This window comes from Haemaphysalis longicornis, unplaced genomic scaffold (assembly GCF_048455015.1).
Source record: "Haemaphysalis longicornis isolate Haplotype H1 unplaced genomic scaffold, Haemaphysalis longicornis Haplotype H1 scaffold_7, whole genome shotgun sequence".
In the NCBI taxonomy this organism is placed as follows: Eukaryota; Metazoa; Arthropoda; class Arachnida; order Ixodida; family Ixodidae; genus Haemaphysalis; species Haemaphysalis longicornis.
The window spans coordinates 91,985,606-92,003,342 of NW_027526422.1; the positions used below are offsets into that span (position 1 = coordinate 91,985,606).

General features: G+C 46.3%; 1 protein-coding gene across 3 annotated transcripts in view; it reads left to right on the forward strand.

Moving 5' to 3' along the window:
- LOC144146097 (aromatic-L-amino-acid decarboxylase-like) overlaps positions 1-17,737 on the forward strand; it is a 173,436-nt gene that overhangs the window by 134,841 nt on the left and 20,858 nt on the right. For all 3 annotated transcript variants that reach the window (XM_077678037.1, XM_077678039.1, XM_077678038.1), the window contains 8 exons: positions 3,752-3,895; positions 5,285-5,446; positions 6,219-6,286; positions 8,763-8,833; positions 8,974-8,993; positions 9,544-9,642; positions 9,895-9,996; positions 11,578-11,802. In XM_077678037.1, coding sequence (XP_077534163.1) covers positions 3,752-3,895; positions 5,285-5,446; positions 6,219-6,286; positions 8,763-8,833; positions 8,974-8,993; positions 9,544-9,642; positions 9,895-9,996; positions 11,578-11,802 — 891 coding nt within the window. The remainder of the gene's footprint in view (positions 1-3,751; positions 3,896-5,284; positions 5,447-6,218; positions 6,287-8,762; positions 8,834-8,973; positions 8,994-9,543; positions 9,643-9,894; positions 9,997-11,577; positions 11,803-17,737) is intronic.

Here is a 17,737-nt window from a genome sequence, read left to right on the forward strand (position 1 = left end):
ACACAGAGAAGATGCATGGAAAATTATCACGACAGAGACTGTTGTGGTACCATTTGGTAGTTGGAATGATTCAAAGCCAACTGGACCTTAAAGGATGATTAGCATAAAGCCATATTAGGTCTGAGCGTATGTTGGAACAACACAACGGCTTCGAAACCGACGATTCCGCCTTAATTTTACGCAGGCCGCCTTCCAAATACAAGTGCACAGCTCCCCAGTGTATAGCTGGAGGCGTTTCTTTACTCCTGCAATTACTGCTGACGCGGCTGATTAACACGGTGTTTTTTCTAGAAGTGCATATCACTAAAAATTACTTCATAGACAGGCGATAAATGTGGCCCCATTTTCGCAGTGTACGTCTACACCGTACGAAGATCACTGCTATCGAACATGACATGGGGGGAGGGGGGGGGGGGAGGGGCACAGAGAGGTGCAGGAAAGATTTCAAGCATGTTAAGGATGGGGAGATTTTGTTCTGCCGTCTTTCTCAAGCAAAAATGTAGCGCACTATCACGCGTAGTTTATGGATTGACTTACGGGCAAATGTGCGATTTATCTGCGGAATCTTTTTAGCAAAATCGCAGTTGCGACCTACCCGACGGTCTGAGTTTATATAGATCGGAAAATACGGCATTTATAATAACAAAGCCCACGGTTTATTTCTCATCAGTGAATTTGTTTCTGTCAGGCCACCCAGGAATGGCAATTAAAAGGTTAGCGCAAGGTTAGCGGTAAATAGCACAAGGCTAGTGGATGAACGCTTAGGGAAGCTCTTTTGCCGTATTGGAGTTGGCTTGAACTCCCCTGAAATGTTATAAGCAGAGTGGAATTATTGCGGCCCCATCCGAAAAATGCCGTCTGTCAAAACATGTCTGCGAAATTGAGACGTACAGAATCGTATATAACACGTAAACTACGCGCGGTATACTACGACAGGTCGACCTTAACTTCTTATGAGGGGTCTCAAATTTATGAAGTTTTTGCTCGATTTCTTTAGTTTTCCTCAGCTCTGCCTTTACTACCCAATGGCTTCAAACGGTTGCGCCTAGGCGGTTAAGTTGTACTAGGGTATGTTTTGTTTTTGTGCATTGCCGTCTTAACACGGTTACTTGGTTTATGCTGATTTTACATGGAATAGTGCAAAGTGCGCGATATCACCACGCATGCAGTTATCGTAATTAATTGAAGGCGGGGCTACACGTACGCACTTTTCTTTCTTGAAGCCATTCACACGCCTGAAATATGTTTCATCATGTCTACGCAACGTCAGCGTCGAATTGCTAGCAATGGCCGAAATGCCAGGAGATCCTAAAATCTGGCTCCCGACAGTAACAGGCGCCTCTCATTCCTGTCTTCTAGTTCAGCTTTCAGTATTTCTAATATATTTAAGCACCAGCGTTCCCATTGCATGGATCATCATTCTCAAAACCCCGCGCCTCGGCCTGCCAAGCCTAACCTTCTGCGATGTCTGCAAGCCCAAGTAGCATCCTCCGATTCCGTACATTTCCACGCTCGTTTTCCGGGCAAGTCTGGGTGCTACCACCCACTTTTACGCTCTAATTTATTTATATATTTATTTATTTATTTATTTATTTATTTATTTATTTACCTTAAAAGCCCAGAGGGCATTACTTGAGGGGGGACACATAAACCGGGTACAACAGTGTAAACTATACATTTGGTGAGAGAACTGTAACAAAGTGGTGAGTCACCAACAACATGTAATAAACTTGAAAATAAGCGAGAACACATTTTCAACACGTGTAATACACCCTACACGCGAAAACAAGCGGGGATGTTCGATTATACGAAGTTGCTTAATTGCAATTTTCGGTTTATTGTTTATTAGAAGATATGTGCTGGTCCCGGCAATTTTACATGCAATCCAATAGAGGAAATTGCTCGATAATTTGAATCTAATACCCATTACATCGGCTAACTGCAAATTATCTCGAATAAGAAGCATCGATGTGACCGTCCTTTCGAAATAAAGACTCAATATTTTCAAGCGCAAGAACAGCGCCGTGTGCTGTACGGACGCCGGCGCCAATGCGACTGAGGCAGCGCGCAGGTGATAAAGCGGCAGGCCAGATGAGCCTCACGCCAGAATATGCACCTCTCTCTCTTTTGGGGTTCTCACCCTTTTTTAGGGGCGAAGCTCCTTAAAGCGTGGGTCTGTCCATCCTCGACGTATGTATGTAGCCACCTCTAGTTTAGTTCTTGGATTGTTTACTAGATGGCGTGGCTACCTCTAGTTTAGTTCTTGGATTGTTTACTAGATGGCGGTACTTGTATAGGATGAAAAGATGCGCTTGGATTGTTTACTAGATGGCGTGGCTACCTCTAGTTTAGTTCTTGGATTGTTTACTAGATGGCGGGGAGCGTTGTAATAAAATCCGTTCGCTGTTGGCGCGCGCTCGGAGTCGCCCGATGGATAAGGCTGCAGATGTGCGAGCCCGCGAGGCAGAAGCGCTCCGTGAAGCTGCGCGACGCCGCCGCCAAGATCCTGCCGTACGAGAGCGGGAGGCCGAAGCGTGTCGTCTGGCTGCGCGACGACGCCGCCAAGATCCCAGCGTTCGAGAACGAGAGGCCCAAGCGTCACGGCAACGGCGCGAGGACCCTGCCGTACGCGAAGCGGCACGGCTGCGGCGCGAAGAGGATCTCCAAAACGTCAGAGAACGGGAAGCGGCGAGAAAGCGCGCGTATCGGCAGGCAGACCCCGATGCAGTGAGAGCTCGTGAGGCGTCTGCAAAACGCATCAGGCGAGCTCAGCCCCAAGGTGCCGACGCGCGGTTTAAGCGAGACTTTCTAGACGTTACGTTCGGACACAGATGTAGTGGGCGAACTTTCACTGAAGAGTCACGGTTTTACCGATGATTTCCCCTCAGGAGCTTCGCCCACTCATCATCATTCACCCCGTGGATATGCTGTGAATTTTTTTCTTGCTTCCCACAGCGTTGTTTCAGAAGTCTGTGTGGTGGACGCTTCAGGCTTCGATTTTAAGAATAAGTCTCAACTATCACGGCGAACGGTGTCGTACGCTCGACTTGTCGACGAAAGTCGAGATTCTGAATGGAATCAAGGTGGCATACGTGTTGCGGGCTAATAACGATGCTGCTCTTGTGCCCTTTGTTTAACGGGAAGGTCGTTTAATTTGAAGTTTTTTTGCGGTCCCTGTGGCCTTCGTATTAACAGAAGGCGACTGTATTTACGTCTCTGAGCTTGCGCGGGAAAACATGGTAGGCTTGAAAATTCGCGCCTGTCTTGTGCACAAGTCACACTTAGCAACTTTACCGCCAATCAGGGTCGTTGGGGGTTCGAACATCCTCCGAAATTTTTTTCCAGGTAGCGCATAAGTGACGGTAAGTGTTCGTTTTGGCAAAACGTCTTTACGATAGCCCATAACCCCTCCGAAAAAATGTCTGACCACGGCCGTGCCGCCAACGCTTGACCTCACAGTAACGAAAATTTCAAGTAGAATGGTCATGAGGGGTAAGGGAACAAGAGACCTAGAAGCGAATCCAAAGGATGGAGCAGGGGTTGCGGATTCCCTCTCCCCCTCCCCAATCCCCCAAACAAAAATTCCCTCTATATTCCCTTAAAGGTGAACGCAGAATGCTGACTGACAAAAGTGCATAATTTATATGTCAGACTGGCCCAGTGTGGACTGGTGAGGGACGACGCAATCCGCAACCTTCTAACAAACCCAGTGCTGTAAAATACTGCGAGTTTCTGCTTTTCTGCTCCGCAGGCTCACTCTTCGGTGGAGAAGGCGGCCATGATTGCATTTGTGAAGCTTCGCATCTTAGACACGGACGAGAACTTCAGCATGCGAGGATCGGTGCTAGCCAATGCCATGGACGAAGACCGCAAGGCTGGACTCGTGCCCTTCTTCGTGAGCATCTTCAGGGCCGCGTTCCTATTTTGATCCTTTGATACACGTTACCCCCCCCCCCCCTCTTATTTACTTACTTCCTCGTTTCTGAATATCTGGCCACCGTGTCGTCAGAGAGCTCGCTGACATGTTTTCGCTTAAATTGAGAAAAAAAGAAATAGAAAACATTCGTTTTATAGTTGCTCGAAGGACGAGAAACAATTATATCTGCTGAGACTTAGGACACCCAGTGTGAGGGATTGCCTGCCTCCTGTCGCAAAGCGAGTCTGTAAGATGCGAGTAGTTCCTGTTAATTACCACGAGCCCCAACGCACGTCGAGTCAATCTTGGACTAAGCGAATGGGAATGCACCGGCAATTCGAACCCTGTAACAAAAGGGGGGACTCGAACGGACCTGGGAAACCGAAACCTCCGAAAATGGTGGCGCGATTATAAATTGTCATACCTTAGGCGACGCGACCGAACAACATCTGCCAAATTCTGAGAAATCTGGCAAATCTGGAAAAATCATAATTGGAATAGCTGGAGCGGGTGAAGCGTGGCAGTGCATTTACTTTTGCAGTTTTCCGGATCCGCTTCAATGCTGTTCTTTTTGAACCGAAATGCAGACTTGATTCCATTTACAAAAAAAAAATAATTCATTCTATACGGTGAATAAATTAAGGCTACGAACATCGGTTGCGTACAGGGACTTTTCCTCAAAGTGGTCCAACGTTTCTTAGCGTTAAACAATGGCTACGTTACAAACCATGCCGCCTGTTCTAGTAGTTGAAAAGGCTGTTTGCCCCTTTTTGATGGGAGCTTAGGGTAGAAGTGGTTTTATTCTTCAAAAGTATGGCCCTGGTGAGCTCAAATTGGCTTAAAGAATCTACCTCTAAACAGAACCTTCCTGGGTACTCTACGACGTGCTTTATATTTAAGAAATTTAAACTTCAAATCTTGGTGCCGCACAGTGTACGCCTTCATAACTATTTTTAGGTGCCATTGTTAATTTATCTATCTACAGTGCCATTAGGCACCAAATTTAACGGCCGAAAGCTGTTCCATGCGCGAAGTTATGGAATGGTAAGAAGCATGCGTAAATTCCACTTGCAGAGATTAGGAAAAGAGTTTAGATAGACCGGCAGGCCCTTTACCTATTCAAGAAAACTTATCACTCGAAATGCTACTGGTTCTACAAGGCACTAGGATATCAAACATTTCCTCGTGCACAATTGACGGGTGGCTTCTGTCGAGATAGTCTACATTTGGCCTATTTCAGGTGCAGTAAAAAAACATTGGTGGCCAAAAGTTTGTAGTCCCATTTTTTCAGCTATTGAACGCGGCGTTTGTATCCGCAGTCTTTGAACGGGGCACTGAACGACACGTGTGGCTACGCGGTGCGCGCAGGTGAGCGCGACCCTGGGCACGACGTCTTGCTGCTCGTTCGACGCCTTGCACGAGATCGGCCCCATTTGCAAGAAAGAGGGCGTCTGGCTTCACGTGGACGCCGCCTACGCGGGCAGCGCCTTCATCTGCCCTGAGTTCCAATACCTGCACAAGGGACTCGAGGTATGTAGCGACTGTGTCATTTATGCATTCATGCAGGCATGCAGATACGTGGTAGCGAGAAATTTCAGGGGTTTATGCAGAATTTCAATTTTTTTTTTTTGGGGGGGGGGGGGGGGGGTGAGTCGGTGGGATGTTTGGGGGGGTGTTAGGGGGGGTGTTAGGGGGGGTGTATAAATCCCTGGCGAGAATGTTGCGCACATATAAATAAAAGGGAATTGTTTCCATTCCGCCAGTTAGCGCCATATATTATAATATTATATATATATGCACAGAGAGAGAGAGAGAGAGAGAGAGAGAGAGAGAGAGAGAGAGAGAGAGAGAGAGAGAGAGAGAGAGAGAGAGAAAGAGGAGCTTCGCAAAAGAAATGAGAAGTCGGAGAGCCCGTTTCAGCTGACCATCCTTATGGGTTCAGATAAGTGGGACACTGGAAATCGGGCTGGGCGTGCACCGGCAAGCTTCAGTCGCTTTTGCGTCACAGTATGTTTAAAACGTGCTGTAGTGGCTTTTGATATACACCCCCCCCCCCCCCTTTCTCGTTAATGTGAACTCCAGGAAAAGAAATTCACAGTCCTTATTAACCGACCGTTTGGGAACCTAGTAACATAAGGCAAAACGCGCGTTCTATCGAAAGCTTTCTGGTAATGGGAGCAGATTTTTTCCGGAACATTCCAGTTCATCATACAGAAATGAGATCACGGCATCTGTAATGGTAGTCAGTACGAAGAGCAACAAAACGTTCTGTAACGTATTTTTTCCCCTTTTTCTGTTTCAGTACGCGATGTCTTTCAACGTTAACCCTAACAAATGGATGCTTGTAAACTTTGACTGCTCCCTCATGTGGTAAGTACCTCCGCTATTCTCTATTCTTATAATACGTAGTAATATATTACTGCCATTTCTTTCACTTCCCCCGGAGCGCTAGACTACGGCGACAGCAGCCAAATGTCCAGCAGTTTCAAAAACTCCGCCTAAATACGTTTTAACACACTCGGCTGCTAAAGACACGCTAAAGGACGGAAATAAGTTCGCTGTGTTACGATTCTGCGCGCCGTCCCCATGTCGCGCGTCCTGCAAGTTGTGAGTGCAAGCCTGCCTCGGACAGATCACAACATGCCTGGGAACGGGTGGATCGCGGGTACGTCGCTGTCGGCGCTGTTCAAACTTAAGCAGCTGCAGACGCTTTGTACAGTGACTTGCCCGAAGGACGCGGACGCTGCAGACGATATCTTCTCTTTCTCTATCTCTCAGAGTCACCGGGCGCTGCTGCTGCCCGCCCTCACGATCTCTGGAAAGAGCGCTGTGTGTGTCTGTACTCTGTAACCTCGCCCGGAAGGGTATTGTTCCTGTATTGCTTCGGCTCATCTCTAGCCGTGCAGTAAACCAGTTAAGTTTGCATTCGGCTTCTTGTCATTGTCACCAAGGCAGCAACCTTTGCTGGCCGCTCTTCACTACGCTACCTCACATGACGGAGGCGACGGAGCCCGGTTCGGGGACGCCTTCCCATATGTAGCAGCCTGTATTGGTATGCTGCGGTGAAGAGAATTTAAATACACCATTCTCGAAACTAGAAGTCGTTTAATAAGGCATAGAATGCCAGAAACGTGAAAACAGGTGTCGACGAACCAGTGGCTCTTGGGTGCTACGGTTTGTGACGTAACGAAAGTCGTTAACGGTGGGAGGTCGTTGTAGAAGCATTTATAGCTGTTTTCCTGAAAAAACGCAGCTCCTAAGTGGTAGAGCACGTGAAAGAAATGTAAAACAAAGCTTTTCGTGAGCTTATCTTATTTAAAAAAACACGGACTACAGCTTTTATGCATTGCGAGGCAAGCTGCTTCCTTCACTATTCAGTGAGTCATCATACTTTCAGTTTCGTTTTAGAAAAGCATTGTTTCGCAATTAGCGAAGTCAATGACCTACGATGGTGAACGTCCGAGATTGTGCAAGCATTATCCTCGGCAGGAAGCGGCTAAAGGAATAAGACGAACTTCAGGTGGTTCAGGAATCCGCCCGAGCTTCCCATCTCCCGTTTTCCGCGGATGGTTGTTGCTATCGTCAAAGCATGCGCGCGTCAGTTTCGAACCTTTTCACCGGCAAAAGGAACAGTAATTACTGTTGGTATTAGGCTAGCCGATCCTACCTTGTGCTCTTGCGTTCGCCGCGAGCTGCTGTTGATAATTTGTAGAGCGTGCGTCGCTCTGCCCTTGTTATGTTTGGGGCGGGGATGGGGTCCAGGAGGCCGGTATTGGCGGGAACTCTAGCCGTTCGAGCATTCAAAAGCATTTTTCATTTCTTCGGTAAAACATCATAGAAGTCCTAGCCAGCCTCCTCGGCCAAAAAAAGAAAAAAAAAACGGTGTCGGGGTCGGCCATGGCTTGGAGACGTAAAAGCTACCGTGTCCAGCGTGAGAGCGCCAGACCGCACAAGTGCCTCAATCCTACTTTGTGACGCGGTGGCTACGTCACGAAAAAAGGAAGGGGGAACGGGATAGGGAAATGGTAGCTTTATTTACTAATTTCTCAGGAAACAACGCATCATTGTTCGTCGAACAAAAGCCGAGAGCTACGAGACGGATGATCTTTTAGTTAAAATAAAATTTTTGAACCTTTGGCGTCCCTTTAACGGTAGCGTTCTGACCTATAGGGAAAGTGATTTTGCGCTGAGTAACTTACAAGTTGGTGCATAATGCATAGGTTGGTGCTTTTAAAGCATTCCTAATATACCTCTCCAGGGATAGGTTACTTTGTGCTAGGCTTCGGAATACGCACGCAGCTATTCCTTGTGGTGCGCTGCGCGCCCTGCAGCTCTGGTGAATCCTGCGGCGCTGGGTGAGCTAGCGGCTGGGGTGCAGTGCTCGCTTGTATTCTCTTGTATTGCTCGCTTGTAACTACTTGTATTCTCATCATCACCGTCATCGTTTTTGCTTATTATTCTTCTTCATTAATATGGCTTAGAGCCTCGGCCAGTTAATCGCCGTTGTTACCCCAGTAACGCTTAACGTTTGGTAACCCTGATGTTTAGCCTAACAATGCCGCGCCACATCAAAGTCATTGTGCGTACACACCTTAAGGTACCGTTCAGGACTTTAGAACTCAAAGCGTAACGCTAGGCAAAACCCAGGTTTATGGGCTAGTGTAGTGCATTCACATTAAACACAAAGAAACATTTGAACTCGCTACATGGCAGCAAGTGCTCCTCAGCGGACGGTCAGAATGATCCGCCTAACACTGAAATGGCCCAAGCTTCGGTAGCCGGTAAACGAAATACGCTGATTGCAATATGTTAGTTGAAATGCATTCTTTCTCTCTCTTTCTCATAGGGTGAAAGATAGATTCAAGTTGACGCAAGCCCTGGTGGTAGACCCGTTGTACCTTCAGCACAGCTATTCTGGTGAGCATTGGTGGGGGCCTATGGGACACCTTGCGTGTCTCGAACAATGCTCTTTTACTGTACGAAAGAAATTCTACCACGCTAATAACCAGAATTTCAAAGCCTCTTTAATCATACACACTATTTTCCCGGATTTTCAGATCAGGCAATTGACTACAGGGTAAGCTCCTTTTTGTTCTCGATGATGGTTTACAATATTTCTGCATGCAGGGACGGAATCTATATGCTAAAACGACTTTGGCTCAGGCGCAGTTATAATTTTAAGAAAACGAATGTACAGCTTAAGAAAAGTTTGAAGTTTCGTTACATACAAGTATACGACGTGTGCCTCTACCACGAAAGAAACGAAGTCTTCCTTGGTGATTTTGACTTTGCACGGGTTTGAAACATCAAGATTCGGCGATTGCTGGTGTACACACACCGGCTTTAACACCAAATAACATTTCAGTCGCTTCATCCGAATGTCTGAACACAAGCTTCCTCATACACAAAAATACTAGTTTAAATTAAGAAGCTACTGAACCCACACTAATTATTCCAAAGGCACCTGTTTATGCTACTTCTTGAAGCTAAGGAATATATCTGTAGTGGATCCTCTGTTTCGTAAGAAAATGCGCGGAAAAGCAGAAGTTTTTAATAGCTTGTGTTTAGCCGTCCTAAATTAAAACTATTTCGTTTTCGTTTCTATCTTTTTCGTTCTTTGCATTCAGCACTGGGGCATTCCGTTGAGTAGGAGGTTCCGGTCACTGAAGTTGTGGTTTGTAGTGCGGAGGTACGGCGTCGAGGGGCTTCAGCACTACATTCGAGAGGTTCGTGATCAATTGATTCATAATTATTTCGTTCATGCAATGATTGATTCGTTCATTTGTCTTCGTTTATATACTCGTTTAGTTAAACTCAGATTCCCTTTTTTGATAAATTGATTGATTGATTGATTGATTGATTGAATGATTGATTGATATATTGATTGATTGATTGATTGATTGATTGATTGATTGATTGATTGATTGATTGATTGATTGATTGATTGATTGATTGATTGATTGATTGATTCCGTGCAGCATGTTCGACTTGCAAAGAAGTTTGAGCAGCTCGTCCGTAGCGACTCTCGGTTCGAAGTCGTGAGCCAGGTTGTCATGGGGCTGGTCTGCTTCCGGCTCAAGGTAATAATGAACAGCAATAAGCTTCATTTTCACTCTTTGAGCAAGACGCGCCAGTGCGAAAGAAAAGCCTCGGCACCGTGACTAGCCCATGACAGTTGTGTATTGGTTGGGGTGTGTTGGAATAGACTATGTTAGCTTGTAAATGCTTGGAGGGTAGCGGATGGTCCATGGTGCTTTTCATTCACGTACGAACCACGCCCCCAAGGAAGGTGTATCTGAGAAAAAATTGCCACAATAAGTGATCTTTGTACAGTAGAAGCCAAAAAAATTCCGTCACCGAAGACGATGATGCGGTTGTATTTAAAGAGAAATCACCTGTTAACATGCCTGTGGGACTTGCTACTGCACAACCCACATACTGAAAAGCCATCGTGCACTAATACGAAAAGCTTTACAAATACGTATCAATGCTCACAACGGCCTAGTTTGCTAATTTTAGAGATGTCACTTCTGTACTGAAATAAGCAAAGAAAACTCCGGCTTGCTAGAAAACTGGCCCCATCTAGTGAAAATTGAATGGACAAAAACGCGTTTCTTTTTATTTTTTATCTCAGTAAAGATGTGATACATATCCGAAAAAACAAACTAGGAACTTAGGAATTTGGTTATTAATTAGTGAGACCCATTAAAATGTGGTCAAGTGAGTCCACCTTCAGTGCACTCGAAGGCCCGAAACTTCACCTAAAAGCTGATATTGCAAAATGAGGCTGTACCAGCTCAGTTCGCTCCCTTGCCTATACGTACTAACACTTTAGTGCATTATACGAAATCAGCTGCCGTTTTTGCCAGTGTGATTAGCGTTTTATATTCGGGACAAATACGACCAGCGCCATGCCGAACGTTAAATTTACTAAAAATGGCTCAGAGATAGCTCATTTAGTGACACCAGGTGCTAGACGGGCGAGCTTAATGCGGAAAAATTTACGAAGCCGGTTACCAGAGCTAACCCACCAAAAAGAAAAAAATCGTCTCCTTTAAGCGGGCCCTGAAACTGATTCTTACTGAAACGTTCTCCAGCCACGATAAATAATCTAGTCGAACCGGTTGTGGTCTTCGAACTATCTGAGCCAACAATTATGACTCTACGCAAAATAAAGGAGTGAGGAGTTGGCTGAAAAGAGTGTTACCGCTTTTCCTTGCATAGATTGTCACTAGCATCATCTGTGGGATCAACGTGTGGTCACAGAGACTGTCGCTACTATCGGCTGGTTTAATTCAAAAGTGCTTATAACAACTTCAAACAACCGCGAAGAAATAGCATAATGGAGGTTTTCAAAACTCTGCGGTAAGCTACTGCGGGAGTAGTTTTGAGGCAAAGACACAGAAACGCACAAGCTCATTTTCGCCCCTCTCATGGTCTTCTGCAGTAACAAGCCAAGCTCGCTGCCAGGCTGGCTTCTCCTTATCATTAAAGGCATGTCTCCCCTCCTCTCCCCTTTTGAGGCCGGCGACAGCTGTAGCTTTCACAGCGCTTCTTGGCGGCGATTACGGAAAGATGCAAAGCGTTTGTTACCCGCTACAGGGCCCTTTTAATAGCAAAGCTTTCAGGCCAGCTGAGAAGCTCTTGATGCGTTTTTGCAGGGCTCCAACCAGCTGAACGAGAAGCTGCTGTCGAGCATCAATGCGTCGGGCAAGCTACACATGGTCCCGGCGTCGCTCAATGACCGCTACGTGATCCGCTTCTGCGTGTGCGCGCCGAACGCCAGCGATGCGGACATCGACTACGCCTGGAACATCGTCAGTGAGTTCACCACAGAACTCATGCAGTTGCTGGGCCACGAGATCGACAAGAAGGAAGCGGAAAAGGTAAGCGCCGACAACGCCGTGTACCCGCTCCTACGGAGCGCTCAATGTCCGTTGGCTGCCGTGCAGATGGTGGCTCGTTGCAAGCGCTGCATTGCATGTGATTTAAGCAACGGTGAGATGCGTGAGAGCGTTGGTCGCCTGAGACAGCAAGCGAAGCTTCGTGTATTTGGCTATTTATCGGCGTTCTGCGAAGGCTCACGACGTAATGGCGCAGCCATGCAACTACGAGGTCCTGTAAGGCCGGCTTCGTGAAACCTCGAACCGATGCGAGGATACTCGCCCGTACTAACTTGCTCGGAAAATCCTCCTCAACCAGTAAAAAAACTACAAGGAAACAGGAATACTTAAGATTCATCTGCAGACTTTTAAATGGGGTGCGGGGACGTGCTCTAGCAGGCCACAGTGGAACACCTCGAAATATTAGCGGATTCAAGGGCCCTAGAATGCCCCGTAAATAATACAGCGAGCCTGCAGTCGATGCCACCCCGCTTTAGTCCATCCCCACCCCCCACCCCCAAGGGAACACCCTGGGTCCGCCGCATACGCGGGGGCCCCTAGAATGAGCCCGAGACAATCTTTGGTGGCGGCAGAACGCCTGAGCGCAGGATTATAGCTCCCCCCACCAAATTTTCTTTGGACGCCATTGCACTGCGTTGAGACGAGCACGAGCGAGCCCAGTGACGGCCTCGAACAACGTTTAATAAAGGAGTGAAGTAATACGCGATCGCGCTAAGGAGCAGTCTTCTTGCTGCTAATCTGGGAGCATCTTGATGATAATAATATTCTACAGGCTCCGGCCCGGTAACTTGCCGGGATATGGGCTTTGGTAATCTATTTATTAAAGAAAAAACACTTCAGACGATAGATATGGCTCACCAATTCTCCAAAAGCTCTTTGTCGCCTGTCCTAAGCAGCAAAGTTATTTTTGTTCCGCCACGTCCTAGGTAGTTCTTTTTTAAGTGGCACATCTTCAAAAATGTCTTTGGAGCCTGGTCGTCAATCAACACCAAGTCGCCCTTGAATAGTGTCTTCGCGTGTCTAGTCGTGGCTTTGACAACGGCTTCTATTTTCTAGATATAGTCGTGTTGCAATACCTTTCCCTAAATCCTCTCGAGCCTTCAACGTCTCGGTAGTATGAACTTGTCCATCGTGTAGCTCTTGCCGTCCGCTGATGATGCCTGCCGGTGTTAGAGGCATGGGCTCATTGAAGTCACCAAACACGTCAGTCAAAGGTGGATTGTTGAGGGCTACAATTGTGCGAAGCTGCTCCACTGAAGGTGCTTGTCTTGATATGGTTTTAGGCATCGACGTCTTCAGGTTTAGTATGAGACGTTCTTGAAACACTAACCATTCCCACCACGCAGCCCGCTTGGCTACCGTTCTTCATAGTACTTCTTGCGATTTTTCACATAGCGATCCTTTACCCCTTCGTGCCTAATAGCTTCGAGCGAGCATTCCTCTGATCTGTTTATCGGCGTCTGTAAAGGTCCTGGTGTTGTCCGAGTAGATTACGGAAGCCATACCACGTCGCGCGCTAAATCTCCGATGCGCCTGTAAAAAACTACATATCGACATCTTGTCGGCTACCACCCGGTGTAGTCTTCTCGTCACTGTCCTTTGTTCTTCGCCCTTTGTGCTTCGTATAAAGTGTTCCCGTGAAATAAACTTCGTTACATAAAATGACCACGACTTGTTGACACTGTCCGCAGAAAGGGAGAGATAATTAAATGGCAACTCTTGTGTTATGCCTCTCGCAGACTAAGCGGTTCTTCAACGCCATTTTTACAGCGTGGGGGCTCCGTATACCCAGGACTTGGACCTCAGTTGCGTGAGCGTCACTGGAACGCCAGCGTGCAATATGATTTGATGGACGTGATGCATGAGCAGTCTTGTGAAACACAAACTCTCTGGAGATACGATTACGGGCCATATTGATGGTTGGCTGTAGAGCAAGCGTCGTTTCTGTGTGCGTCATTTGTCTTCGAAGTAGGCTTCCTGTCTATTGACATCAAATGACTTCATATTGACGCAGTACCGCACCTTGGTTGCCGGAGTAATAATTGGGTTTGTGGTATCCTATTTATCTCAGCCGTCATTTTGGAGAAAGCATAGCGTCTGCTGCCGCTTGGGGTGCTTAAAGTCCCTCGAGAACTTGAGGCAGACGCAGAGCGTCTCAGGCGTTTAGTTCAGCATGCAAGCCTTTGCATTTACAACCCGTAAGAAGTGCTCAGGTTTCCGCGGAATACATTTTTTGTGATCCCAAGCCAGTCCACGCTCAAATATTTCTGTAGCTCCTGCTGAAGTTCTTCCGCGGCTTCAACATCCCGAACCATGAGGGCTTTGTTTTGCATTAGAGTTCTTTTACTTTGTTCCGATGGACCTTTCATTACCTAACCTAGAATTTTTTCGGCTTCCGTCAGCCAACTTTCCAGTTGTTGCTTTCGAACACTGAAAAACTATCAATAATAAGCAAAGCCTCCCAGTAGTCTAGTGGCGTCTGTTTCTGTTGTCTCAGTCGTGCCGGCAGCCATTCGTAGCCACCGGGAGTCGCACGTTGGAAGGCCCGAGAAGGCCGCCCCCCCTTCAACCTCCCCCCTCTCCCCCGAAATTTTTGATCCTGTGGTGAGGAAACGGACGTGGCCGCGGAAGAGTGTAGGCCACTCTTTCTGCCGTGAAATAATGGCTGCAAATAATTATCTTTGTGCCGCAAGCTACGCAACAACCATATGCGGCCTCGATGTATAGCGATGTGCTATTTCGCAATCTCACTAGGAACAAAATGTGTAAGCTACGGCACAATTGCGCAGCTCTTATTTGTTATTCCAATGTTTTTTGCATTTTCATCTTTCTTATTCTGATGTGCTTTGTTTTACTTTTGCCTCTTTTTATGTTCTGTTCTCTAAAAAGAGATCCTGCGTACGCCACTCCTCATAGCTATGGTTTGATTTTGTTATTTACCTGATTAGGAGCAGGCGTACTACTGTGAGATATGACGTCGGCTGTGAAGCTTCAATTACAGTCGCCATTTTGTTTCCTCGCGGTGATATAGTCACCTGCACAGCGTTCACGCATTTGATTTTCTCCTATCCTCCGAACGAACCAATTGTCAGGCTTTCCTGCCGTGTCACCTTCACCCCTACTTGTTTTGCTAAACCAGCCTGATGAACGCTGGGTATACAGTTCTGCAGAAGCAAACGGCGATGTCACCCACACGAGTGTCCCAATATCCATGCTACAGCCGCCCTTAAAAGCACACAATTATGTTTCACACTTCTAGTAGAGTGTAGAGGAGATGACGTCGTCTTCGCTTGTTGCGCTGTCACCTGCTACGCCTTTTTGTGCTGCACCCTTCCGCACACTGACGTAGCATGCCGTACCTTGCATTACTTGCAGTTCACTCGTCTCCTACAAATCCGTGCGGTGTGAGTTGGCCCGGTGCATCTGAAACTTGTTCTATTATTTCTTTATTTTATTTATTTCAAAATTACCGTAAAGGCCCTCCGCGGGAGGGTATTACATAGGGTGTACATTACTATCACAATGGTAAAACGATAAATCAAAATGTAATTAAAGCAAAACACGAGATCAAAAAGGGCAAAATATATGACAGTGCATCACGTAAAAAGGAAACACTCGCAGAGAAGACACACACAAAAAAAAAGTTCTGGAAGCACCATGTCAAAATTAATACGTCGTCACAGGGGCGTTTACTAGCGGGCGGAAAGAAAGATCGGTGAGAACGGTATTCTTTTCAGTCATTAGAACGCTCCGACGACCATCCTCGAGAGTATGCTTTTTCTGCTTGTAGAACAGGCAAATTCTGTCCGCTGAGCTATAAAAGCTGAAGTTTTTGCGTGGCTGCTTGAAGTTATCACTTGCTTTAGCAACTGTCCGTTCCTGTTCGTGTGTTTCTTCCCGAAAACATACTTGCTTCTGCAAAAATGCCATAAGCCTCTCCAGCTTTTCCGCATCACGCGCTTTCCTTGTTGTACGGCTCTGTGCGCTGGATTCCGCGGCTTGGCTGTTCCTTATCGCTTCTTTTGGCTCGAACTGAACTGATATATCCGGTGAAACCGCTCTGTTCGAGAGCGGCAACAACATCGGTGCGTACGTCTCGGTTTCCACCTTCACTTATTTAAGTGCCAATGTGTTGACCTGCACGCTACGCAGTGGCTTGCGGAAGTCATGAGTTTGTTGTGCCGACCTTGATTTCTCTAAGTTAACCAGATCACTTGTTTGTCCATGACAGTCTGGTGGATCAGAAAACTATCGTCGTCCAAACTATGGTTCACTTGGCAGGCGGTACGGCATGGCGATAGTGAAGTTGTCGAAGATGTATGACAACAAACCTTCAATCTGGCCCTTCCCTCAGATCAAATTAAGCTTTAAGTCACGCGGTGTGTAAGTCACGTGGTGTGTAAGGGTGCTGGTACAGGCATATTTATTCCGTTCATTGAAACAGCAATGACACGAGATTGATGTGAGACCCTTAGTTCTATGTGAGAACTGTCAATTGCCTTTGCGAAAATTCATTAAAACCCACACTTTCCCTGCACCGTTCCATAAGCACTGCAGTGCCGAGAAGCCAAGCTGATAAATGGCCTGTCACTAGACTATGTGTACCTTCATCACACGTTTGCCTGGTCCACATTTAGAGACAGACGACGTTGGTGGTTTCCTCACAGCTGGTGACTCTGAGTTTTATCTTAGGGACGGGGGAATATTTCACAGGTGCAATAGAATATACAACTGGTAAACCTGTGCACTTCATTTGGACGTGCGTGAAAATGATTTGTAACTGTGCTCCCCCTCAAACCAAAGGTCGCTGTAGAGTTTGTGTTTTGATTTAACGCTTTAACGAAAGCAAACCAAAGAATGTGCAATAAGTGTTGATTAGGGAAGTTAGCTTCTAACATTGACTAATTTTCTTGCCAAATTAAAGTTTAGTACGCGAAGGTCGTACTTAGAACGTTTTCAGCCGGCATACACGTATTTTCAACGATAAAAGCGGGTCTTCAAAGCCGTACAGTTGCACCATGCCCTGCCCTAATTTGTTGATATAAGTTATGATGACACCGTGGTGAGTCCACAAGTACACATTCAGCGGATTAGACAGCATGTTTAATCTGTAGAACGCATGGCTCAAGAAAGCAATATGTTCGCATTAATAAAGTAGACGCAGATCTAGATTTGTGAGGCTGAAAATACAATTAACAGCAGTGTGACGTCATTAAGGTAGTTGGTGTAGGGATTGTGAACGGTGCGCGTTATTTTCTTGTCGGCCACCCATTATAGATAAACTAAGTCTCTGCATAAGATGTATACTCAAATAATGAAATACGTTGATTCAACTGCACAATGCAGCCAGAAATGAGTCTTTGGGAAGTATTTTCATTTTTTACCAGCGGTTTCTCTAACACCATAAATTCTGATAACATTCATTTGATCCTCTTTAAGGAAAAGACTGCAGCTGAATTTCATAGCATATCATAAGAGCCGTTGTGATTCCTTATGTGGTAGGTGTAATCATTCATGATTAAGCCTCAGACACCCGTCTGTCTGTGTTCAGGCTGCCGGAGACGTACTTTCCTTGCAAAGACGCCAGCATCTCAAAACCTAGGGATGCCGGGTACCTGATGAAAATTCTCTTAGATGTTACTCTTTTTAAAAGGACAATATTCTTCTGTGAGCTGGGTTTTGTCTTCAAGAGCACTAGAATTAGTGCAATCTCAATAATTCTATGGGTATGAAAGTTATGTCGCTTTTAGTGTATAATATATATCTGGGAAATAGCACGACCCTTGATGCTATAATAGGAATGTTTGGGCACTTCCCGCCTTATTAAAAATATGCGACCGTATGCATGAATGTAGCATTAAGACATTGCACACTAGAGAAGTCCGAGAAAATGAAATTTGCTGCTCTCTAAGCATGA